Source organism: Lepisosteus oculatus, chromosome 20, assembly GCF_040954835.1.
Source record: "Lepisosteus oculatus isolate fLepOcu1 chromosome 20, fLepOcu1.hap2, whole genome shotgun sequence".
Taxonomy (NCBI): Eukaryota; Metazoa; Chordata; class Actinopteri; order Semionotiformes; family Lepisosteidae; genus Lepisosteus; species Lepisosteus oculatus.
Window position 1 is genome coordinate 16,974,157 of NC_090715.1, and position 27,048 is coordinate 17,001,204.

At 40.8% G+C, this 27,048-nt stretch overlaps 1 protein-coding gene and 1 long non-coding RNA gene across 4 annotated transcripts in view; one reads left to right on the plus strand and one right to left on the minus strand.

Moving 5' to 3' along the window:
- gse1b (Gse1 coiled-coil protein b) overlaps positions 1 to 27,048 on the minus strand; it is a 260,697-nt gene that overhangs the window by 145,212 nt on the left and 88,437 nt on the right. The window contains exon 1 of one of the 3 annotated variants that reach the window (XM_015368076.2): positions 19,417 to 19,665. The exons of the other annotated variants lie outside the window; for them this stretch is intronic. Coding sequence (XP_015223562.2) covers positions 19,417 to 19,432 — 16 coding nt within the window. The 5' untranslated portion in view covers positions 19,433 to 19,665. Of the gene's footprint in view, positions 1 to 19,416; positions 19,666 to 27,048 lie in introns of those variants that run through there. 3 annotated transcript variants of the gene reach the window in all.
- LOC107079997 (uncharacterized) lies at positions 21,031 to 23,671 on the plus strand. Its single transcript, XR_001480883.2, has 3 exons — positions 21,031 to 21,138; positions 21,291 to 21,453; positions 23,161 to 23,671. It is a non-coding gene; the product is annotated as an uncharacterized lncRNA (long non-coding RNA).

Genomic DNA, 27,048 nt, shown 5'->3' on the forward strand with positions numbered 1-27,048 from the left:
CTTAAAAACCTGAGAGGTGTTTTCACAGTCCTCCATTGCAGCTAAGGCTATAGCTTGCACTGATGTCTGAAATTGCATAATTAAGTTCACATTGCACTTAATCCAGATAAGGGAGCAGATTGGGACTGAGTACCCTCTGACATGGAACAAATCCAAAAGCTTAATCCCCAGCAACAGACACCCAATCACCGGTGTGACAGGAGACAGGCCCAGGCAATCACCAGCTGTGGTGCAACTGTACGGAGCTGTGCAAACATCGGCGAAGGGCTGCCCCTTCTGGGAACAAGACACATTGAGCATAGGTGCCTTGAGTTCAGAGACTAGCTGCAAACTGCAACTGCTGCTTATCCTTCAAAATAATAACATATGTCCTGTTTTTTGTCTTTTTTTATAAGAGACAATTGGAGAATTGGTAATATATATTTGCATAAATAATATAAACGGTAAGGACAGTGTCCAGTTTAGCATTCAGATCTATGAAGTAGCACAGAGAGCTAAAATGTGTAGAAAAAAAACCATTATTGATCAGTGCTTTTCGACAAACTCAAAGCGGTGCATAGCAGTGCACGTGTAATACACATTAAAGTAAAAGGCAAAAACAGGCACATCGACCCAGTAAAACGAAGAGTAAAACTAAACTGTAACATAAGAAGGCCAAAGCAAAAGCTGAAAAAAGCAGCGTTCTGTCTGAAGGTAAAAGGAGCAATTTGTTGCCAATTGCTGAAAATGTGGTGAAGGTGGTTTTCACACCTTCCTGGTGTAAGGCTACAAGGCAGTACAAGTCAGCGGCAGATTTGAGTAAAATAAATATTCAGTAAATGGGACTTTACATATGCATGACTCCGTGGGGCGATGATTTCTCTACTGATCACTGCTGGTGACAGCTGTGTGAAGAGCAGGTGAAACAAAGACACTGAACACGATCCCCGCTACACTCGGCTAAGGAAATGATGGCATTACGTGTAATTGTAGCATCTGTTGGCTTTGCTGTCACACGTGGAAGCAGAATGCATCTTGAAAAAAAAAAGGCGCACAGAAAAAATGAATTATGAATTCGAAAAGAGGTATGGAGCAGGTGCTGGGAGAGATCTCCATCCGCCACAGGCTTTCTCGATTTGCCTGGTTAGTCTTTTTTTAAATGGGCGACCTGACTATAAAACATTGATATTACATGAATTCCACATAAGAGTTTTCATTGTTAGCCAACAATCTATTCAGCCCTTCTGGTGTATTGAGTTATTGGTTAGAAAATAACATCTTCAGCAAGCTTAACTTAAGCAAACCACACAAGGATATTAATTGCTACAACGTTATTAAACAGATCAGATTTATAAACAGAACACTTTTAACATGTGTCTTTTCACATTTGTACATCTGCTAAAGTTCAGAAATGCACTGAAGAAAATTAGAAGATGATTTAAGAATGAATTAAAGTGCATTATGTAGCTTCTTGACGATACAGTTAGTATTGCTTCTTTTTGGAATAGGAATAGGCAAAACATTTTTTTTTCCTGCCCAGGCAGGATATTAAACACCAAATCAAATTTCCAGATTAAATGTTATTTTTTTATATGGGGCAAGGTAACATGTAGCGACTGCAACACTAAGATCTCTGCGACCTCTGCTCTGCGGAGAGGTCAGGAGTCGATTTCCCAGTTCATAACTCACAGCGGCGCCTGCTGTTATCTCCGCTCGTGGTAGACTGTGTTCAGGGTGTCTCCCCATCCACAGGGGATTTGATAAAAAAGGCCCTTGACACAAACCACACAATTCACGGGAAAGAAGGCACCTTACTGCTCCCTTATCTTTCCAGTGAAGAGACACTACATATGCGAGGAACATTAGCAAACAGAAAGGATCTTTTTCCATGCTTCTTAAAGGATTTAGGATTACACTAACTAATCTTAGCCTTCTTAACATGCAGAATCAGTCAGGAGAGGAGTAATCCAGACATATTAGGGACCCCTTTGGGTCTCATCATTGAATTAGAAAACATCACTGCAAGACAGATATCGACCTAATGAACTTTTCTAAAAAGTGTCACATTCAAAAAGAACACATTTAGTGTTTAGAAACCCTTAGCCACTGATGCTGAAACCTTCTCAGTCTCACGGTACAGTAGATTAAGTTGTAAAAATGGGAAAAATCTATAGCAGGACTACCCACACCTAGTCCTGAAGTGCCACAGTACCAGTGCTTAAAGATCTAATTGAATCGTTGGTTTAATTGAAACTGTTCAGCAGATTTTCCTAGCTCTTAGGTGCTGTTGATTTAAAGAGATCTATAAAAACCTGCAGGAATGCAGGCCTTGTGGAGTGGAGTTATAAACCCTTCTTAATAAAGCATCCACAGATATTCTACTGTACTGAGTTTTCATTACAGTTAGGATTAACATGAACACTCTGTAAGCATAACTGTTTTTTAGTAGTATACAGAATAAATCAGATTTATATGAAACTGCTATTTACACACTTAATCTAATGCATTATCACTCCCATTCTAGATATTTAAATATCTGTCTTTATATAGCACATATTCTAGTGGAAGCCACATAATATGTTGTATTTACCTCAATTTGAAGAAGTAGGAAATAACAAAAGCTGCATTTCTCAGCCAACAGTTTTAGAAGATAAGATTCAAAACAGCTACAGTTTTTTAAAAGGAATTTTACTAACACTAGAACCCAAACTGTACCTCATCTGTTTTTACTGTCAATCCTCTAGGTTAGTGCTTAAAAAAGCCCTGACAGCGTCCTTCATCTAAAAATCATCATCTTTTATTCATACAAGCAACATGAATTTTATTGCTCTTGAAACAAAGCACTTAACCCGTTAAGCACAGAACTTTCAACCGCTGGAATAAATTATTAATGCCTGTATCATCTAAACATGTATTATTAACAAAAGGGTTGCTTACAGTCATCACTAAAATCTTGCTGATAGCCATGTCACCAAATCTCAGTTTTGATTTTAAAAACTCCACGCCTGTCCAACACCAACATTAACAGGACACTCAATTCTTAGAGACACTGTCTGACAAAAAGACTAAGAAATCAACATAACATTTCTTTTAATCGGGCACTTTTTCTTTAAAGTTTTCACAGTGAAAGGATGGGTTTGGCTAATCTGATCAGCAGTGAGTGTTGTTCTGCTGTTCTCAGTACTGGCAGACAGCAAGAGTAATGCCTGACAAAATTAAAGACTCACATTTGAGTACAGCACAGCCAGTGTGCTCAGTATAATATTCTCCACATGGTGCGTGATGCAAATAGGTGCGGTTTAACTCTAAAGACTGCACATCGTGTGGAACCACAGAACAGCAGTTGTAGGTCAAACAGCCATCACTCGAGGATCAGGAGGAGGAACAGCACCTATTTTTAGTACCATTCCCATAAATAATTTAATTAAAAATGTAAATCTCTTTCTTTGAACATTTGCATTATTGTCTGCAAATGAATTAATTAAAGAAATTGGTCTCTTCCAAGAGGCTGGAGGGGTAGACAGAACACCCCTGCCATACGCAAACACATTCCACTAGACTTAAGAAACAACAGCTGTTACGAGTCGTAACGGCTCAGAGCAGTCAAAAGATGCCTTTCTGTGGCTCTGAAGCTCCAGCTCTGTTTATTTGCAGCATGTCAAGTCTAGTCACGCCATATTGCCAGCACACTTCCTGTGAAAGGCTGCCATTGGAAGGAAAGGGTTAAAGTTAACAAGCCATGTTTGTCTGGGTACATCAGACAAAAGCTCATGTGCTTGTACAGGACTAGATGTCACCACCTGCTTCAGGTGTAAAGAAAGATGTGAATTCACATCACCTCTTAACTTTAGCTATTCCATTCTTCATGCATGACAAAAGAAACAGATGTGGGACAGTGTCATTAATGGACAAGTGTGTTTCGTTATGTAATCTTATACTAAAGAAATGCTTCAGTGTGCCACAGCATCATGGTGAGGCAATAAGACTGCTAAATAGCCAACCTGCAGCTCCTTTAGCAAATCACCCGTAATGGCTACATGGACACACAGTTTTCACAGTATTCATCATACTGCACTACTTGGACAGAATACATTGCATACACCCTGGACACATTGCAGCTTTATTCATATTGAGTATTGTCCGAGTTTATTTTATTCAATTTCTATTGTACTATTATGTATTATGTAACCTTCTTTTGTAACTTTAATTTTGTGATTTTACCACCCGGTGAGCTCGCAGGAAAGAAATTTAATTGCCAGCAACTACTGCTGCATGCTGTATGGTAGCACGCTGCATTTGATCAACTTTGATTTGATTTGAACCTTTCGATAGATGGTTGGTATGATTCATCACAACACTAACATGGCCAAAATCACACTAATGAACTCGTGAGCCTAAGTGTACAGCTTGGATTCTAAACACCAGTAGCTATAAGATCAACGTGATGTGAACGTCTAGGGTTGAAGAATTATTTAAAATGGCATTCCACCGAGGCCTTTACAATCCGACTGATGTTTACAGCTCGATTCTCTGTCGACCAGTTGAAAACGAGATATTTGGAAATAACTGTTTTCTACCAGATTGAGTCCTATGACACACTGGACACAGGGTGGGGAAACGGGGCTGACACACACAGAGGGATTCTCACACTCCCTGTGCTTGCTCATGCAGCCTTTAGAGTGTGATGTGGCTTTTGGATGTGCAGTCCTGCTGGTCCTTGGGACAATGAGCCATCACTTCTATTCTACAGGACACAGGGACTGATGCTGAGCTTCTGTAGGAAGAGACAGATGAATATCCTCACTCATTTTAGAAAGCCATTTTCACATCTAGTGAAATCACAAAAAAAGCAGTTGGAATATGAGCCATTACCGAATCGCAGAGCAGTAAAATTGCATATCTATCTTCCTTATGTCATGCAGACTGCATAAAGTTACGAGCTGTTAGACCTGTTAGAAGGTGCACATGGTCAAACGCTATACTCAAGGTGTTTGTTATTTCAATTCTACAGTCTTGCAGCTTCAAAAATTGTAAACACAGTGGTTCTTCATGTAAGGAAAGACCCTTTTTAAAACCAAGGGCTCGATCTTGTCCTCAAACCGACACACTCATTAAGAACCAGTCCTCAATGTATTTTTGTTTTTAGAGAAAGACTATGAATGAAAAAGGAGCTAATTTTTGTATCTCAAAAGCATTTGAGGTTTTATAATTCAATAACTGAAATTGACTATTTGCCACTGAAACAGAACTTAATAATGTGCTACGTTGTATTCAGGATACCTACAGTACTGTTTTTCATAACGTCCTGGACCCTCTAATCTTCAGACTGCTAAAGAAGTGTCTATGTGTGTGTGTGTGTCTCACCTTGAAGAATCCCTGACAGCAATCACTAGCAAAAATCTCTCTTCCACATTGCTCTGCTAGCGTAAGGCAACAGTAATTTCCTCTTCTAATCAAGCAGTTTACATGCAATAGGCACAACAGCCCATACTGTAAAAAGCCAAATGATGCTAAAATACATTTGGTTTGTCACCTATTCATCTTCTGCCCTCCTACAGAAACACAGCCACAAGTATGACTTATGGGGGCATCAATATCTGCTGAATAAAAAAAAGTGCAAATGATGTGCCCTGCTTTAAAGCTCATCATAAAATTAAATGATAGTTCCGAGGGTGAAAGCAAAAGAAAAGAAAAAAGTTGCTGTCTTTACTCTGGCAGCAGGTGGCTATAAATAAAAGTATATTTAATGTATCGCCGCACTCAGTGGAGCCAGGAAACAGTATGTTATTGCTTAGCTTTCAGTGGGTCTGCCACAAGTTCAATGAAGTGATAACTGATCCTTCATGTGAATTTATGTTAACTGTCTCCTTACAAAGTCGCGGCCTCAGCACTGTAAATAGTGAACAATCCTTTTGACATTGCTATTCTGCCGATAAAACTGTCACCCAGAAGCTTTCTGCCTGATGTGCCTTAAGGACAGTGGAAACAAACCATTAAGTTATCAGGTTTCGGGTGGACGTTCATTCTGTGGAGCTCAGTCTCTCCGCCAGCACACTCATCTTCTGTGAAAGCAAAAAAAACAAGAAACAAAAAAAAAAAGGTATCGCAGGCCTCACATTTCCCTGCTTAAAAAAAGGCCAGAGTGGCATTGTTTTACACAGAGGAATCAATAGAGGCCTTGTTGTTCCTGGCCCTATCTTTACAAACAGCAGGCTTGACTGATTGACTGGTTGTGGTCTGCAGAATGATACACAGGAAGGGGTCAAAGACACATAAGCAGGAGATAACCTTTTAAAAAATTACCCCCCTATTTAAAATACCCATGATTCCCCGCCACAGATCATTAATCATTGAGAAAGCCATTGAAGGCCCTGTCATGTGACTTAATATATGAAGTTGAAATTTCTCTAGAGCCGCAACCTTTGACTTTAGGGGTCAATGAGGGACATCACGTCATCACGGGGGAGAACTGCCAGCCTTTGAACTAGAAAAAGCTGAACAACCCAAGGAATAATGGCTACAATATAGGTAATAAATTGTCTACCCTAACATGAAAGTTATCAAAGCCGAAGGGTTCTTGCTTTGCATAGTTTTAAACAATGTCTTCCCATAATCCAATCTGGTTACACTTACTGATTTAACAGTTGATATAACAGTTAAATATTACCATTAGACAAATTTAGCAGACTGTTAAAATAATAAGAATAACTGCCACATTTAGGTGTAGTTTAAAATGCATGAAGGTATCACCTCTATCAAACTGAAGTGAAGAAGTGACATGTCACAAAAGCACAAAAGCTACAAAATCTATCCTGAATTCCAAGCTGGGCTTTTTTAATTGAAAATAACGTCTCAGAATTGTGTCTCATGGTATTGAGAAAAAAACACCAATGAATGAACTAATGCAGTTTTATATTTTTTGAAACCTCCGGATTTGAAGGGGGGCCCAGCCATGAAACATCACTGTAATACAAGTCACACACTGGCAGGTGGTGTCAGCTTTGGATTTCATGTGGAAAAGGTACATATTTTACTGCAAACAACAGCACATGCTGAATCATTTTATGAGGTTCTGTTTGACAAGTGCTTACAATGTGGAAGAATAAAATCCTGAATAAGCTTGTTAGTATCAGAACATTACAACAGTTACAAACAAAAGGCAGTCTTTTGGCCCGTCTAGCCTGTTCTGTATCCAGTAGTTAACTGATGAAGGATCTCAGCCAGTCGTTTCTTGAAAGAAGCCAGGGAATGAGCTTTGCTAATGTGGATATATAGCCTGCACCATGCTCCCACAAACCTTTGGGTAAAGAAGTGCATCTTGTTCTCGGTTTTCAATGCACTTCCACTTGTGTCCTCTGGTTCATGTTTCACTTCTCACTGAGGAATTCTGCTGGGTTGGCACGATTGGTGCCTTGTAGGATTTTGTAAACTGAGATCAGAAACCCTATCAATCTCTGTTCAAGACTATTGCTGTTGCTTCTCTCTGAACTGAATTTGGTGATGACCGAAATTGAAAACGATATTCTAAATGAGACCTTACTAGTGCAGAAGCATGCTTACGAGCCAGAATTTAATTATGAACCACAGTGCTAATCCACCCCTTTATTATTGAGCCTCCTAATGAAAGTGTTTAATAAATCAGTGAGCAGTGAAGAATATGTGAATTGCAATAACCTCAATTGTCAGCCCAGAGTGTTGATTTGATCTTTTCAATTTACGGTGACTGTGCTTGACTGATGTTCCCACAGACAAGGACTCCCAGATTCATGAGAAGGAAGGACATTTCTCAAGAGACTGAGATACAGAGCAACAGGGGGATGGTAAACAGCCTTAATACAAGATTACCAGGCAAATTAGGTAGAAAGGAAGGGTTAAGAACTGTTTTCACCTTCACGAATGGCCTGTAATGCAGTACATTAGGCTTCGCTCTAGAGTCTAGACTGACATATACTGTAGTATATCATTGATACACAACCACAGCTTCCCCTTGAAGAGGCAGACAACCAGACACTTAATAACAAGAAAGGCTTTGCACTTAATGAAAGTGTAATTACACCAGTATTAAATACCGGCTGAGAAAAACAGAACAATAATACATAAGTAACATATTTCCTAACCTCCTTAAAAAAAATAGCTTCTTAATTGACACGCAATACTACACTCTCCTAAGTGCATGAAGAGGAACTAGAGATCACAAATTTTGTAGCTTAATACTATAAAACATTTTGTTTCTAATTTCTCATTTCAATTCCCTTCTATCACGTATAGCCACTTTAATAAAATGGCTCATTCTTATGATGTCAAGTTCATGCAAAGTAGTTAAAAACCAGTATGCAACCAGCAGCTCAATATATATGGTGACCAGCAGTCAGTGACAGCAAGTTAAGGCTTATGAACAGCGATAATTGCAGGACAACTGGACCAGGAAAACAAATGGAAATACAAGGGATAGAACAAACAGGAGAGACCAACTGCACAAAAATAATTGTTGGGAAGAAAGGTGCAACACAACGCTGACTACCCTGGAGCCGTGTATCTCATATTTTTATAAATACAAAATACCCTTAAACATCCGACTGAAAGTGGCCCTTAAGTCATCTGCTGTAATTTGCCACTTGCTCAACACGTGGAGCATGCCGTTAGCCTCTCAGCCACAGCCTTTTGGTCTCTTTGAAAACCTGGACGCTGGGGAGGACGGGGTGCAGGACCGGTGAGGCTGCCGCCAGGTCAAAGGGCACGGAGGCGTACGCCCCTTTCAGTCAGAGCCCCAACACGGAGACGCTGATCCCAGTTGACAGTGATGGCCAGATACTCCCATCGGCCATTAAAACGCCGCCTAGCATCACATCAGCATACTCAGTTGCTCCACTCAGAAGCCTGAAAGCACATCACAGCAACTCCCAAAGACACACTGACGAAGAGGCTGTTGAAGGCAATATTCTCAGGAACACTGCTAGTGAGCTCCACAGCACCAGTACGCTCCGTCTCCCCCGGGACACGGGATGGAGAGTGAATAAGAGGCACTTCGTCACCCTGAGAGTTGTGGGAGTATGAAAAAGGCAATCCCGTCATGCTGCAGCTCTAATACTGTGGCTGCTTTCAAGGAATACCTAGATCGACTGACTACTACCAAACAGGCTAGATGGGCTGAAAGGGTCCTCTCCTCTTTCTACACCACGGTAGCTGACATCTTCAGACCTGACAGGCTCCTGGCCATCACAGTTGAAGACCTGATTCTGGTTTCACGCTGGCATAATCATCACATGTTCCACATCAAACAAATTCAAAGACCTTGAGCTTAAGATGAAAAGCAGGACCAAATTAGTGGTTTTCTCATGGGTCCTGATTAATACTAGCAACAATGAACAACCGCAAATATTAATCTGTCCGCACAACACATGGCTGAGAACACAGTGTGCTAAAGGGTCCAGCATTCCTAGTCGCTGGAAGGCGTTCCATGGCAAACGCTCTCTGTATGCACATGGCTGAGCTGGGCACCAGCAGGCCTGCAACAGGGATCCATGGAGAGATTCGAGACCATTTAAATTTAAAGGGGAGGAAATATATAATAAAGACAGAGTTCAGAGGGAGCATAGATAAAAAAAGAACCCAACTGCAAAACAAATGTCAAAGGACCAGAAAATTAAGTGCTTACATCACAACACCAGTATTATCAGGAACAAAATACTGTGCGAGTATGCTGTTATGAGGTAACTGGGGTGAGGAACAGAGTACACTAAACATCCAATAGAGCTTTCAGGCAAGGATGCTAGCCTAGATCAACCAAGGGTTTCAGAATCTACAAGGGTCACACAAGAAACATTCAAATGGCATAATATTAGGGGCAACAACAAGTAACAGATTCATATATGAATTCTAATGCAGTCTTATATCATGAAAACAGGGAGGCCTGCGCAAAGGAAGAAGCAGTTATGTTTTCAGACGATCGTCCAGTTGATTTGTCATGTATGCTCCAATACAAATATATTTTGTATCATAACCGAGTAAGGAAAATGGAAGCAAGTTAATCTGAGAAAGGAACATTTTCAAATATATTCTGAATTCCAAAAGAGGTTTACAGTTTCAGGAAAGCAGACTTTGAAGGGATGATACCTAGAAGGGGAAAGATAGTTATGATATCAGGAGAGAATGCATGGCAGCAGCTTAAAGACATTCTGCTTGAATTACAGGATAGTTCCATCCCAAGAGCAAGCAAATGAAAGGTTAGAAAGCAGTGGCCCAAATGGATTAATCAATTAAGAGAACTACTGTATATGGAGAAAACAAGCACTTTACATGAAAGAAAATGAGAATAATAAATTACAAAGCATTGGTAAAAATAGGAAACTAGAAAAGTCACAAGAGGATGAAGCAAAATCTCTGTGATAAAATGAAAAACATTTAAAATTTTACTCCGGTGAAGAAATCAACCACACACCTCAGTCTGAGAAAAATGTTTATATTAGTACAGAACAAGTTAGTAAACTGTGTTTAAAAGTGTAGTAAAACTGTGCAGATAAAAACAGGAGAAGTAGCACTGAAGAAGTTGTAAAAAAGAAATGAAATAAAAAGAAAATAGAAAAAGATTTAGAGCGGGACAAACACCAGGCAGATGACATTTAATCTAAGCAAGTGCAGAGGGTTACATGGAAGCAGCAAAAATACAGACTATAAATATGAAATGGGAAACTCTGAGCCTGAAGAAGCTACTTATAAAAAACATTTAGTTGTTTATGTTGACATTTTCATCTTCTAGACACTGTGGGGAAGCAATAAAGGCAAGCGGAATGTTAGAATATACTGCATAGTTCCAAGAATTTAAAACAAAGAATGTTATGTTACACCTGTAGATAATGCTGCTCTGGAACCAGTCCAGAAGTACGACCAAGTTTTTAGTTTTGAACAGAGAAGACTACCAGCAGACAACATTTGCACTGCATTCAAAATCCTTCAAGGCTTTGACAGACTTAATCCAGTGGGCTTCTTCAGGCTCAAAGGTGTAACACGACCCACAGCATACACGTGGACACTAAGGGGAAGAATGTGAAACAGGAGGACAGGAGACACTTGTTAACAAAAAGGGTTTGGGCAGTCTGAGACAATGCTCCCCAGCCTTTATTCTTAAAACCAGCACTTCTTTCAAGGAATAGCTGGATGAGATCTCTGGATCAATCAGCAGCTAGAAACCAAATGAGTTGCATCAGCCGAACAGCCTTCGTCCATTAGTAAACTACTAGTAAAACAACCGGCCAGTCTGAAAACTGTAAACCCAGATCAACTGTGCATTAAGATGGTAAATGAGAATGCTAAGCAAGTTATATTGATAGAAAAGGGCTAAACATAGTCTTGGCTTAAATAACAGCAGCAGGTTATACAGGACTGTTTTACTTGCATGTAAAATAGCATCAATGATTTGCTTCAAGACAATGGTCAAGATGTGTGAGTTCTGAAAAATATCCACTTCAAATGTAACTACCACAGGAGACAAGGTACAACAGTGGAGCAAACTGGTACAATACAGCAAGAATAGACGAATGAGAAAATCTAAATTCAATGCTACAGAGATTCATACATTAAATAAACAGGAACTTCTAAGCACTAGCATACGTTTATTAAGAAGAAGAACAGCTATCATCAGTAATAATAAAACTGTGCAACAAATATCGAAGTTGTGCTCAAGAAGACATTGTTGTGGTACTGTAGGTATTATTGGGGAGCTTAATTTCTTTTCGATGTAACACAATGAAAACAACTCCCAGGCTATCACATTATTTGATCATTCTCTTCACACCCGTCAAATTAAACCTGTAGCCTGCCAGACGTGGCACAGATAGGCATTAAACTTTAATGAGATTTAATGGCTGCTGCCTTCTCTCTTGAGCACTAGGGCCCTGTTTATGAACGTCTCATTTCCTAGGACTTGACCTTTCTTCTTCCTCTTCATCTCGTCTTCACACGTGAGCGAGAAGCCTGTCTTCTTCATACACTTACAGCTGGTTTACGTTAGGACACCAGGAGCCAGGAGGCCAAGAGAAAGTAAGTGCCAACTTGAAATTATGTCAAAATCAATCCTGGCTGATTCTCCACAGACCCCTGAAACATTAATTCATCTGTGCTAAGAGACTTACTGCTGATTCTATCAAAGGAACACTGCAAGAGGCAAAAAATGTATTATGGTAATAGTCCACTGTCCACATTTGGAGACTAATTTAATTAACTTACTTCCAAAATTACATTAGGCTTTAGGTCAAATTATCTCCGTCCCCAGTGGATTCATAAAAATAAAATCCACAACTGTAATGATAACATTAATACTGTTTTACACTCTAGAGAGGAAAGAAACGATTTTCTTATGAATGGGACATTACACTAATTTTATTTACCTTCCATGCATGTCCTAGACAGGGAAAAAAAAACTTGCTTGCTGCATACTTGAAGATTAATACACGGATATGATTGCTCTCAACTCTCATTCGACACAGGGATTCCGGGCAGCCCGAGAGTTAACAAGGGAGCCCAGCACGATGGAGAAGGAGAAGGCAGGATGGGGGTCCCAGCGGCAGAGGAGAACGCAATGTGTGCTGGGGAACACAGGCAAGCAAAGGAGCAACCCTGAAGAGCGGTAAGAAGCTCTGTTTTTAAACAGCAATGTGAAAGCCTGGCGCTGAGGGCTTTGGGGGACTTCGGGACTGGCAGTCTCCCTGCTGCTGCTTGCCAGTCTCCATCAAGGAACCACAAACGTCTTTTTCAGACCCGCTGTCTGGAGCTGCTCACAGAACAGGAAGGGTTCTATGTGACGCCTCGGCCCAGCGGTTCCCTCTTGTGGTAAAGCACCGCAAGCGCTGCGTCTAGGCGCGCAGGGATCTGCCAGTATAGAGACGGAAACCACCAGGGGGGGTCAGGCACGGTGCAGAAGAGCTTCCCTTTCTGCTGAGCCTTTAACCCTTTCCGTCCCACAGCCCTCCCCGCAGGCACTGGCCTCGCAGAGCAAAGCGAACTGGTGCCGTACAGGCCTGTGAAAAAACCAGGAGGCTAAACGGAAGGCAGGATCATTTATATGCTGTTTACAACTCGGAATAATTCCTCATTATCATGCTAATAATGTGAAATTACAAAAAAAACTCCCTTTTCTCTTAAAAAGACATCTAACAAAGAAAAGGGGAGTATAAATTATATGGCCTACCTTCTAGAAATCTGCTTGAAAAGGGAGACACATTTCTTGCATGAGATACGATGAGAAGATCAGTTTTGATAGGTTATTATTTGATACCTGTATGTGAAACTTGAATTTAAAGAAGAATGCTGTGCACAGAGAGATGCATTAAAGGATCCTGCACATATTATTCCTTTCATACACCTTTCTGATTCCGTTATCACTGTTTATCACGGAGATACGCTGTGGTCACAGCAGGGGGTTGAAGACGAGCCTCCATTTATTGTATTTCAGAGCAGCAGCTTCTAGAAAGAGGTGTAACTGCCAGAAGCAAATCAATCGCTCAGACATTCGATGAAGGTTAGAACTTGATGTGTAACAAAAAAGAAAAGAAAATGAAATTGAATATTAAATGAAGCTGCTTCCAAATGAGTACAACACCTGCAGCTGTTTCTGGAATAATTATATAAAACAGACAAGGAAAACAAAAAGCGCAAAAGGCCTGAAAAGCAGCAAAAAATAGATCCTTTTCGTATGATCAAGTGCTCAAAGCTGAATTTAATTCCTTTAAAGGACATGTGCATAGCCTAGCATCATCAGCTGTGGAGCTTTCACTTGCAAGGTACAAGAAAAAGCACTTAATGCAGAGCGATTTTCGGGAAGGCACCTACGATCTCAGGCAGCAGAGCACCATTTTAATTCAAATATCTGTTAGCAATACCCAGTTAACGGAAAGGTCAGTTACTTTTGAGCAGGCGCTGTATTGGAACACACCCATTCGTCTGTCTGTGATCAGGAAGCCAGTCACCTGTTAGTAAGCGTCGCATCAACGTGCTGCCGATCCTGCAACCACGGCGCACAAGCCCCAGCCTCACACAGCCACCCGGAGGGGGGGGCCCAGACACCAGCCTCAGGGAGAGGCGAGCATGGGCAGAGCATGCAAACTCCACACAGAGCCCCATCCAGCATCACTGCCAGAACCCAAGAGCTGCAAGGCTGCAGAGCTCATTGCTAAATTAGCTAATTGCTGATACTTCAGATAGTGAAACATGCTTAGCATCTATGAACATGAAATGAAATGCAATTCAGGTGTATTTTAGGAATTGACTGTAGACTTACTATGAAGTTAATGGCTTATTTGACTTGGTTAAGAGTCAAGATCACTCAGGATAATACTGTTCCTTGGAGTCTTAATTCAAAAGACTCTTTCAGGCTCTACAGAGCAGAGGGAGGGGCTGCAGAAGTGAAAATCAAATGTAGGCTCTGCTTCATAGTGAAGAGAGAAGAAAGTGACCTACTTGTCAGGTCACCATGTGGCACCACAATTAAAAAACAAGCTGTAATTAGAGTAAACATGAAAGGAGCACTAAGTCATTCCCATTCTGCTTTTGTTTTTTAAATCTTCAAAGGTTGTCTCTCTGTTCAGCAAAAGGCCAACTGCAGCCTGCAGAGAGCAAGTGCAGCTAACCACTGCTCTAACTGCAAGACAGAGATAAAGATTCTTATCAACAGGGCTCAGGTTCAACTCTGCACTACAATGGAAATGTTGCAACTCCACTGGTGATGACTCCAAGGAAGATAAGACAAACGGATCTTTAGAAGGAAGAAAACCGCTTTGTAATAAACCAGCATCAAATTGCATTCAGATGAAAAGGTCCTTATCAAGAGAAAGCTTCATCTGCTTTTTATTGAATCTAAGGTGGTAATTACTGAATGCATTTCACAGCAGAATGAATGAACACTTTATACAAACAGGACAGCAACAATATTTAGTGCGCATAAACACATACTATCCAAAACTTGTGTGATATAAAAACTACTGAATATTGCATATTAGGACTCAAAAGACATTTTTCATCCAATTTTACTGATTTATCACAGGAACAGGCCTACCTTCACAGTTAATTTATACAGTTCTAAATCACCTAATTATTTTGTCTAGTTAATATACTGACTCCATGCTACAGGCTTTTCTATTGATTTTCTATGGACCACACAGATTAAACCAACATCAGCTGTAAACATGAGACAATGATACTTCAAGTCCAGGCTCAAGTCTCAAAGTATTATCAACGAAATCATCAATACCTTTAATGCTCCATTTCTGGCTTCACCCTGTAAACACTAGGTACAGTAGGTGCTGTTCTTGCCAGGCTTGGTGAGTGTGTTTCATGTCTTTCATGTCGTAAGTAAAACAACTGTTTGCCATCTCTGGTTCAACCCTTAAATGGTTAAACTCTTACCTTGCAGGGTCTAGAATTATTTCTCTTGGTGGCTTCAATTCTGAGGAAGGGTTGCTTGCCCTGGTGGTCCATAGATGGCAATACGGGACCCTCTGCACAAGTTTTCCTCTGTACTTTTATTAAAATACTAAAATGACATGTTCTCAATAACCATGCCTATGCAGATGTTACTCAAGTCATGTATGTCTCTGTATCCACACTAAACCTGACACTGTGGCTGCAGTCTCAGCTCCCTCCAATTGCTATTCTCATAAAAAATTGTCATCCAAGATTTTATATTACCTCTATGTTTTTTAAGACTGAGGTTTTCTGTAACACTGACAATGGAGTGTACTGTGTTTGGTATTGAATCCAAAATGGAGTATTTGGGGGTGAACTGCAGCAAAACAAATGATCCATGTGTTTGTTTTTTTCTAGGATGGATTATTTGAAAGCCCTACTGGAAACTACACTTATAACTGAACTCTGGCAACTAGAATCCGGAGTCAGTTGCATGCATGTGATCTGACCACTCCTGTCTTGGGGCCCTTGCACTGGTTTCCTGTCAGCTTTTGAGATGGTTTTTAAAGCCTTCTGCTGCAGTACAAGGCTCCACATGGCTTGGCCCCCTCTTGGGACATGTCATCTTTTTGCCCCTCTCCCCGTGAGCTCCGTGTGGCTGATGGAGGCTCACCCTGTTCCCACTGCCAGAACACACCCGGTGAGGGACAGGCTTTCTTGCTGCTGTGCCACATTGGGTGTTTGTCTAGCCTAGACATATTTTGCAGGCAGAAAGGTTTTTTGTGTCATTTTAATCCTTGGGACCTTCTGTCACCTTGGCTTTGCATTTTTCTCTAGTTTTATTTTGTGTAAAGTGCATTTTAAACATTGTAAAGTGCTTTGAGGTTATGACTTTTAAAACTACTGTACAAAATAAAGTTTATTATTATGACGGGTGTAGAAATGCAAATCTAGCAGCCATTCTACCTTAGCTCTCCAGCGCACAGGTTTTGGACATGAAACCTCTGTAGAGACTCTTAAAGATAAAACTGTAACCAATATCACAAAAAAAGAAAGTAATAATTCTTTGAAGATGGTGACATGACTTAACAGAACAAAAGGTCTTTGTATTTATCGAACTACAGCATAACAAAGGGATCAGTTAAGCAGGACACAGTACTCCACTTTCCCTGCTGTGTAGCTGGCACTGGGATAAGCAGAGTCCTGACTGTAAAGCGATGTAGATCTAGTCAGTGTGGCCTGAGAGATGTGAAGAACTGCTGCCATCGGCTCCCTGAACCACACAGGTGTGCACACTCAGGTGATTGTGCACCACTACAATCCCAGACGCAGTCCACACTCACACCAGCCGCTTGGACTCAGGGACTAAGTGGGAAAGTGGGAGTCTGATCAAGTGTTCCCACTGAGAGCTGGTGTGAGGGGAGTGTACTGGTGCACTCTGGCTGCCGTCACATCATCCAGGTGGGGCTGCGCACTGGTGGTGGTGGAGGGGATCCCCATTACCTGTAAAGTGCTTTGAGTGGAGTGTCCAGAAAAGCGCTATAGAAGTGTAAGGATTATTATAAGTGTCTCTTCTGTTTCAGCTGCCAACTCATCATCCTTTTTCAGCTGGCAGTGACCCTAGCTGTAACATTAGCACATTTACAAATACAGTTTCGCAACCTAAATCCACCCAATATTGAATACGGTAGTTGTCTCTGGATATAATAAAATAATGAAAGCTGGTAAAAAGGGATGTGAAATGCACTCATCACAGATGTGAATGGAAATGTTTACTTGCAGGTTGTAAAAATTATAAAATATGCTGTGATTCCCATTGGGCACGTTTACAAAACCACCAGTCTCAATTCAGCACAGGTGCAAAGGTTTTCTTTGGCAAGCCTGTTTCTGAATGAGGAAACTACATTAACTGGAAGCTTTAAAAAGCTGCATATATACTGTATCTAACAAGTCATTAGATGGTCAAACGCATGTACCAACCTAAGTGTTCCAACACTACAAAAATAGTGAAAGGTCTTTTGCAGGCAGCCAGATTGAACTTGAGTGAAATGCTACTTTCACAAACCCTGCCTAATTTCAATTATTGTCAAGGGGAGACTGCCATCACTATATGTAAAAATATAAAAAAACATTTGCTGCTGTAAGTCCCTTCCATCGGGCTTTTTTTGAGTAGGCTATCTTTAAAAATCATGAACATCTAGGTGACAGCAGAAGTAGGCAGTGTTATGAATGTCTGTAACCCACGGCAACACTCAGGGCATCCTCCGTGATGTTAAAGGCGGGTGCTGAATTCAGGCGCATGTGGCATTTAGAACAATCTCTTCATAAATGAGAAACGATGCAAGTGTCATTGCAGTGAATTACATGAAAATGAAACTGTCTCTCAGGTCATGGGTGAGTGAGGCGTGTGAAAGTGAAAGAGAAAAAGCATTTACTCTGCTCAGACCCCTGATCTGCTATGATTGATGATTCTCATTGGGTTTTTCAGCTTTTACTTTCATATCCCATTACTCCCCCCCACCAGACAAATACACATAGTTTTCAGTCTGCAGCTCATGACTGACAAAATTACAAAGCTGACAGATACAATTAACAATGTGTGAATGACTGTACTGAGATTAGTGTACAATGAAGTCTCCATATCATTAAAGAGGTGCACACTATCCTGTAGAGTCATTTTATTGTCTAATTATGCCCTATGTAGCACCACTGGGTCAGCCACATGGAAAAACAGGAACATTTCTAAGACTCCATAAAACACAGATTTGCAAGGTGCAAATAGGTTATAAAAGTTAATGCAAGCAGTAAAACATCTTTATAAATGTTCCATTTTATAAAGGCAAATTTCATGTTGAAATAATCGGTGCCTAAAAAGCTTCTCTTGCTTTGTTAAAGAGCAGTATAGTATTTTTAAGAGAGCAGGGTCTGGAAGAAATTTAGAAAGTTTGCATAATTTTGATTCTCTCAACCACTCTGCCAGATGCCAGTTTAGCTGGTGCTAATCTGACCTACAATACATAGGAGCAAAAGGTATTGCTTAATAAAGGGGGAGGCATCTGACCTTCCCACCCTTGTTGTCTCTGGAGCATGTGTGCGTGAGGCATTTGCAATCTGGGTTTATAACAGCCTATCCCAGAACAGTCTCTGCCCTTCTGTAATAACGGCCTGCTGCTGAAATAAAGACATCTGACTTGCCATTGCTAGAGGAAACCTATACATCTTAGTACTATACTGTCTTAAGCGTAGAGCAAGCTGTGGGATTCATCTGAATACCTGATGAACATAAAAAAAACACTTGAAAAGAAAACAAGGCATGCACTTGTCACTGTTTTTAACATACAAGTATTATTGCTGCTTATTAATCAGTACAGCTGACAGACTACGAAATATTTTATGCAAAATATGCTATTTTTGAGCTCATACATTAATCTATTTAAAGATATCCTGCTCACCTCCATTGATGATTTGGGTCATAATATTCTACGGAAGAAACCCGGCAGACCAGAATGGAAAGTAAAGTGTAGCACAAGCCACAACACATCACAAGCAAAACCTCATGAGATCTGACGATGCAGGTGATGTTTCACACAGACATGAAAATAACCTTCACCGGCTCCACAAAAAACAATGTCTTTCTGAAACAAGCAGATGCCATTTTTTAGAATCTTACAATTTCCAAAGAAAAATAAAAAGTATATAATGGGGGAATTAAAACTTTGCTAAGAGCATAAACCTAATTAACGAAGTGGAACTGCACAGTTTTATATGTTCATGTGTTAATCATCTTTCTGACTCAAGCAATGGACACTCTTGAGTGCTGCCATGCCCTCAGACTCCAAGCAGCCTCACTGTTCTGTGCACTTGGCTTTGATCACAACTTGATTCTGACTGTGAAAAAAAAACTTAGAACTAATTTCTTCGCAGGCATCCACGCAAAAAACAAAAAAAGCATGTTACATATTTAAGAACCTAAATGAAATACTCTTTTACATTACTGTCCGAATGACATTCTTCCTCAACACCCTGACGACCACATCTTACCTTTGTAAGCACTCATGTCTATAAATTGCTTCAGGGATCAATGTCCCCTTGGCCAGCTGACCATGCCTGCTTCACAGTCGGGCCAGGATGAGCGATGCCCCACTGCCCTCGAGTCGCTCCTCGGCCCGGTGACTGGCAGGAACCCCAGAGAAAGAGCCTCAGAGTTTCTTGTTCCGCACTTCCAGCGACAGTCTTGGAGAAACAGCTATGGTGACTTCAAAAAACCTGTCCACTCTTAGAGAGTCATATGGAAGCAGGTTCCAGGATAATAAGGAAGCAAAAATAAATGAAAACACCTCAAAAGCAGAACCAGACGACAAGCCCACAGCTCTGTGGTGTAAAAACCTCTCACTGCTGAAAAAAAACCCCATCATTCCCCACTTCTCTTTCATATCCAAAAAAGAGAATGACTCACACAACGGGCAGTTCTTGTGAATTTCTGAAGCCCTACAAAACATTGATCTGTGAGCATTTTCACACAGTACAGCCCCAACGGCTTCACCAGAGCTGAAAACAGAGATCTTCATTTTATGCAAATCCGATACACAAGGTCGAAATTCATTTTTTTTTGTTAATGGGCTCTTTTTTCCCCATAAGCAGACTCAATTATTTTTTTCAAAATAACTTTAAGATAATAGGCCAGGTGTAAACTTGTTATTTGTTTAGGTTCCAGAATATTTTAAAAGGCTCGACATCTGCAGGTAGAAATTTACATCAATTAAATTTAAGACAGTTCTTTCATGACAATGAACGCACTACACAGAACAATCTTTCCATGTTTCAGAGATTTAATTTCTCAAAAGGTAACATGGGTACAAAAAAGACAAGCTATTTATATAGTATATTTTATGGTAGCAGGTTTTACACAAATCTGACGGTTAAAGTAGATAAACAATTCAAAATGCCGTTGCATAACATTGGCAACATATATGACTTGACAGAAGTACACAAGTGTTATGCAACGGAACTCAATCGGACACTCATTATTTATCCATTGTTTGTACAATTGGTGCTATTCGATATGCATATAAAATAATGTTCAGATTTACTCATACATTACTCCTTCCTGTCTTGGAAAAGGATGCCCACTGAGCTCATGTTTTAAAAGGTGGTTGTATCCTTTTTACCAAAGCAAAACATCAGTTAATGATTATTTTATGTTGTTGTTCCCCGTTTTGAATTTCTTTTTTCAAGATGCTGGCCCGCTCCATAAAATGTATTATTTTGTGCTCCATACCAAGTTCCTGAAGACGGGAAACAACTTCAAGATTAACAGACTTTCCTTTGAGCTAAAACCTAAACAGAAGATGGTATTTACACTTGTTGCTGTATTTATAATCCTTATCTTAGCATTTACATGGAGTTATCTAGATATTAGAAGTTGGGCAGGACTGCGTTTCAATAAAGGTCCAGCTTCCTGGTGAACACACAGCCTGGAACACTTAACTCGCTGTTGACAATCCCTAGGCCCTGCTCCAGCTCTGAAGCCACACAACAGAAAAACAGATCTGAGTCAGAGACAGCTTGCCTCCAATCAATAGCAGGGTTTTTCATGAGCATTCTTGGGGTTAAGCATGGTCTGTGCCAGTCAGACCACACTGCACGGTATGAGAAGCCACACAAACGGAGGCTCTGTTCTCCCAGCCCTCTCACAAGCACCGAACCAGGAAAACAACAGCGCTCTCTCTCGTCAACGAGCAGCTCCCTTTTCCATATAATAAGGTGAGATGGCACAATTTGCTTTTTTTTATTAGATGATAAACCTGCACATCTGTGATCTCAGGAAACAAAACCTTGTTTTCTTTACTGTAGGTCACCCGTTGTCTCGCATGCCTGACAACTGCTGTGCTTAGTGTTGACTCTTTCTGCATTAGGGGGTCAAAAGCCAGACAACCTCCAGGCCTGGGGACGCAGATCAACCCCTGGGGACCTGCAGCTCACTGGCTCCAGGGGAGGAGATCAATTCTGCTTGGTCAGAAATGGAAAACCATGCATCCCCTTGGTCAACTGCTGTAAGATTTAAAAACCTCGCCATAGGTAGAAATGATCATCATTATCAACAATACTGCAAATACTGTATTTTGAGACACTGATGAATCAATGCTTGATGCTGGTCGATGTTTAGTTTTGGAAAAAAAGAATATAGTTGCAACACGAGCGTAAATCCATTGACGGAGGAAAGGAGAGATTCACAAAACGTTTGAGTTCTACACATAGCATAGGTGTGTTCAATCCCCCACCCTTCCTCTCACAGTAAAGAAACCTTCAGCTTCAAAACTGCTCACATTCCTAAACATTCAACAGGCAGGGCTAACAAATAGACATGTTTGTGTTCACCACTTAAGGATTATCCAGCCCTCTGATGATGTTAATCCCCCACTCTGCTCAGGCTATAGGACCTGAAATATCCCTTTTAAAGCTGTGCAAATAGTTGGTGGCCACTTTTTAATTCCTGTATTGAAAGCAAAGGAGACAAAGCAGAAGTTACATATTTTCTAAGATTTCTCCTTTTCTCCCACCTGAACATTGTGTCCTGATGTCTATGTATTTTTTTGTACAGTATGTGCGCTTAACGATGAATCAGATAATTTCACCTGAATTTCCTAACATTTTAATTTTGTGCACATTATTGGGTGGAGTTTATAGTAAAGCTAATAAATAAATAAAATAAAGATCAGTACAAATTCTGTGCTGTCAGGATATCAGGGCATATGGTAAAGGAAGTTTACAGTGTCTGTCCCCCCCAGCCTTCATAATTAATTTAAGGCAAAACAGTAACGGTATATTCCTTAGTTCAAGGCATTTCTTCAGATAAGTTGCACAGCATGAATCAGCTTCTTTCCCCAGAGAAAACGGAGTCAAACGTGTTTTATAATACCATTTTAACTGCAAGCACATAATAAAGAAAATGCAGTGTTTCAAATACACAGATTTTAAACTTTTCAAAATAAATGATTTGGTTCACTGACACTAGTTTATCTCAAAATATAAATGTAAACAGAACTATAATTCCACTTAATTTCTTTTTTCAAATTCCCAGCATTTTCTGCCCAGCAGTACACTGAATATTGCTCCTGAAAAAGGAAACTAAATTAAAAAAAACTACAATTTATCTAAATATATCCAGTTAACCTTTTGAACACAATTTCCTCTTTTGTGTGTGACAGCATGCAGGAGACCACCCCTGCTCTAGCACAGGACAGGGATGGTCTCAGCCTATACAGTATGGATGTGTCATTAGAATCCCAAAACACACAGCACCTCAGGACTCTTTCAGAGGACGTACAGAGATGACGACAGTCACCCGCTCACTCCAGAGTGGATGGGCCCTGTGGGACATGTCTGAGACAAAGTGATGAAGCTCACAGCTCATCTAGGTGTCGTCTCCCTGCCTCTGCCTGCTGGGTGGGAGAACCTCACAGAGCACGAGAAACACCAGGGAAGAAAGGCCAGAGCTTTCCAGTGCTGGAGCAATGTCAGCACTGAGGCCTTTGTTGACACATCCAAGAGCAATAAAACCTCATGCTCCAACTCCCTCAGCCCCCTGCCCCCATCGCCTTCTGCATGTTATAGCATAACCTTCTGCCCACACCACCAGAGACTAATAACCCTGGCGCCCTGCCGAAGCCACTGTCTCCTGCCTAATTCCCTCTGCCCTGGAGCCATTGCTTTCCGTCTAAGAGTCTTTTTAGAACAAAAAAAAAATGCTGGTTAGGTTTTGAATTTTTTTATTTCACTTTTTAGGGCAGCTCCGTCAGCTCCTTGGAAAATGACGACAGCTCTGAGGCGCGCAGCCAGGCCCGGCAGTGCGGCAGGATTTAAGCGCTGCCGCTGGAGACTCTGCCCGTCTCGTGAGGCACTTTCACCCCCCGCCTCCCGCTGCTCTCCTCTTTCTCACCCGGCCCCAGCCTTCTTCTACACAGGTCCCTGCTTCTCACTTAATTCTACCCAACACACGTGAGAGACAGACACCCAGCTAATTCCGGGCCTGTCTTTTTTCCATATCTCTTCAGCAGCAAGCAGCAAGCTGTGAAACGCTTTGTGGGTGACAGATTGTGTTTTCAAGTGAAATGGTGTTGCTTATTTAAGGCAGAGGGTGAAAATGATTATTCCAAGACATGAAAATCACGTGCACTCTTAATACCTAGGTGATATGCAGACAAAATGTAAAGGTTACCCTTAGAAAAATAAAATTCCAGCTTTTTGGCCCCCATACCATTTGTTTATACTTCCCCTAAGGGACAGATACAGAGAACCCAGGCAATGTCTTAACAGCTTTTGGTCAATAGGTGGCACAGTGTTGATTCGATTCACTCTTTTCATCAAGTGTGAACAAACAGACTGTGCATTTAATGGTCTACATACCGTGCACGCACTCAGGTCTTCTGTCCTGAGTATTACAATGAGAGACTGCCTCGATTGTTTCAGTGAAGATCGTTGTGTAACTCCCGGATATTCTTGAAACCTAAACCCTATCCTTCAGAATGCCCAGCCACTAAAAGCGTTGTTTTAATCCCACTGTTGTAGCGAAACAGCAGAATACATTGTATTTTTAACTTAAACGTATGACCACCAGGAGGTCCCAATCAGATTTTCATTTCAGCCTTAAGCAAGAACTACAGGCTGGTGGCATCATGTTTTTAAGAACCTAAAAGACAATGAGGGTAGGCAGATTTTTAATAGGCCTGCATTCTTCTACAGCACCATGGAAAATACTTCACGCCTGTGAAAACCACTGCGATTTTAAATGTATGGAGTTTTGACAAGACCTTGATTTAACGTACAACAAGGAAACTCTCACAGCACAGTGGTCCACAGGAAAGAATACCACTCACTGGTCCACCCACACCACGTCCAGATGCGAAACCATCTCCCTTCTCCGTCCAGAACTAATCAGGCAAAGCCTTGCTGAAGATGGTATGGCTTCTTTTAAGATGGTATGGCTGCTTTTGCACAAACAAATGCACGCTGAAAATAGCAGTATAGTCTGCTGATCTGTTCCAATGGCACTCTGAGGGTAAAAATGTATGACATGAATATGCTACTTTTTGCTTTTTTTGTAGATACATTTGTCTTTGCCCTATAAAGAGTACACAATGTATACATAGCAAGGTAAATGGAGGATTATCACCTCTCTAATAAGAAGATACTGTTGATTGAGACCCAGCCCTGCTTAAACCTTGTAGGAATCTTATTGAAGCATAAGGCACAGATTAGACAGGGAGGACTGCTTTAAGTGAGACTAGAAGGTGTATTACTTTACCACATGCTTTTAGCAATAGTTCATTCAGCAGCAATGTTTTAATCAAAGTGCTGAATACAGCCATGCTAAATACCTCTGAGTCAGACTTCACAGAGAGAAGCCTGTGAAGCATGCAATTCAATAGGCACTTACTAGGGAGTGAATTTGATATTTCTGTCAAAAAGCAGGCTGGCTGTTCTAGTGCAGTCTGTTCAACGGCAGGCATTCCTTACAATCTGTTTGATGTGCCACTGTTGGACTTCCACGTGCCACAATTGGGAACGCAGACTCTGAACCAATAGCAGAGTCATTGTCAGTCAATTGAAATTTAGAACACATTAAAGTGCATTCTATATACTATACTTTGTAAATTGAGTGCACCCTTTTACATTGACAGCTATACGAGCACTGCAAGCATTTCTTTCTCACTGTACACTCCTTGAGTAACTTAGAAAATGTAACAGACAGCAGTAGTATCAGTAGTTAATTACAGTACGTTACACTGAAATTGGACTCCACTGCACGAATTGACCAGTGTTAAACACATGGCCCGCTTTGTCACAACGTGCTGGAATACAATAAGAGCAGGATCATTTTGCTTTCTCACTCACTGGTGTTAAATCACAGATCTATTAATAGTATGTGCAGGACAATGAAGGAAAAAGCTATTCTTACCAGGCTGGTCTGCTCTCCAAGCTCTCTCCTTATTATTAAAATCCATGATTCCTCTGATCTGAGTAACAGTTTCCAGCTGTAATTTGGAAAAAAAAATCTGCAGTCTTTCAGCGTGAGTACTGTTTTGGTTTTTTTTCTCTTAGTTTTTTCACAAGAAAAAGATATCTAAATATCAAACTTTTTTTTAGCTTTGTAAGGCTGATAATTTCAGGGGCTGGAAGAATGGGGGCGTGAATGCTCGTGTGTGTATCTGCAGCAGGGGCTTAAATTCCTACACTTCCCACTTTCCGATTTCCTAGGCGGTTTGCTGCAGTCACACCACATCGACTTGTAGTATCTGAGCTTCTAAGAATGTGACTCAGCCCTGCTTTCTTTTGCACAATTATGACTATTTCCTTCCCCACAGAGTACAACACAAGGCCAGTGCTTATCAGCTCAATTTCATGCCTTTTCAGCTGCCTACCAGAAAAGCGCCTGGCTCCTGTGATGTAGCAGCACACATGTAGCCTCCTTCACCCAGCACAGTATGAAAATTTGACTTCAGATGCTTAAAGTTTGCAGCACAAAGCATATCAGAACAGTAAATAGGTTCCAACTACTCGTAACCACTTTGAACAATTTCACTTTCTGTCTTCCAGAAGAGACAGGTATTAACCACAGGGTTTAAACTTGTGTTAGATGTACTTAAATCTTGTTTCATTTAAATTTTATTTGTTTTGTATACAATTTTATTTGAAGCTTTTGAATGTTTGGACCAAGGAGTGTACTTTCTGTATAATATTACCAGGGTCTCCTGAACATATATAATCATTTTTAAACAGAAGTCAAAAAGATAATCACCAACCAGTAAATATATTTTGTGCTGGAGAGCTTTAAGTTCTGAATCTCTTAGTATTTCTTCACAGATCAGTACATTGCTGGTAAGAACATGGACATTTTTCGACACTTCTGAAAGGACTCTTTCTAATGTTGAGCACCAAAAGCAAGAATTTAAGAATTACCTATTAACTATTTCCACCTTGACAGAATATATCTATTACCATTTAACAGTAAACACAATGATATATTAAACATCCACTTCTAAAAACAGCATGTAGGCTGAAATGAGAAAGAGAGCTTGGATGCCTTCAGAGCATACTGTAAAAACACTTTTTTTATGGTGCAATGGCACACACAACATGACAATAACTTCTGAAGCACAGGTAAAAAAATTCCTGCTGCTTTTGGTAGTTAAGCTGTTTATGGGAATAAAACCACTTATTGACTCTTGACTTTGATGGTCCAGCTCCTCTGTGGGACTCGCGACAGGCCACAGCTGCAGAGGTGCGTCCTCTGCCCCTGCCAGTCCCAGCAAGGGGCGTCAATGTGAGGAGCACAGCAGAGCAACAGGAAGGCAAACCTCACATCAGTCTCCACAGCCCGTTTACAGATTCCTGTGCTCCTCAGCGAGCTAAGGGCAGCCCTATGTAGACATTTCACCTCATTCTTAATTAGTAAGGCCACCTTCAGCCTAGGTGAAGCCGAATACCATTTAAAATTCATCCAGAGGAAAAATGTTTCAGAATCCAGACCATGAGCCCCATGGGAAAGGTCAAAAAGTCAATCAAAAAGTGTTCCGCTGGAAACTTACACTGTATCACGGCTGAAATCAAAGTATTTTGCATCTGGCAGATCTTCCAATGAATATTCCTGTAAAGGGCAAGGACAATCCAGAA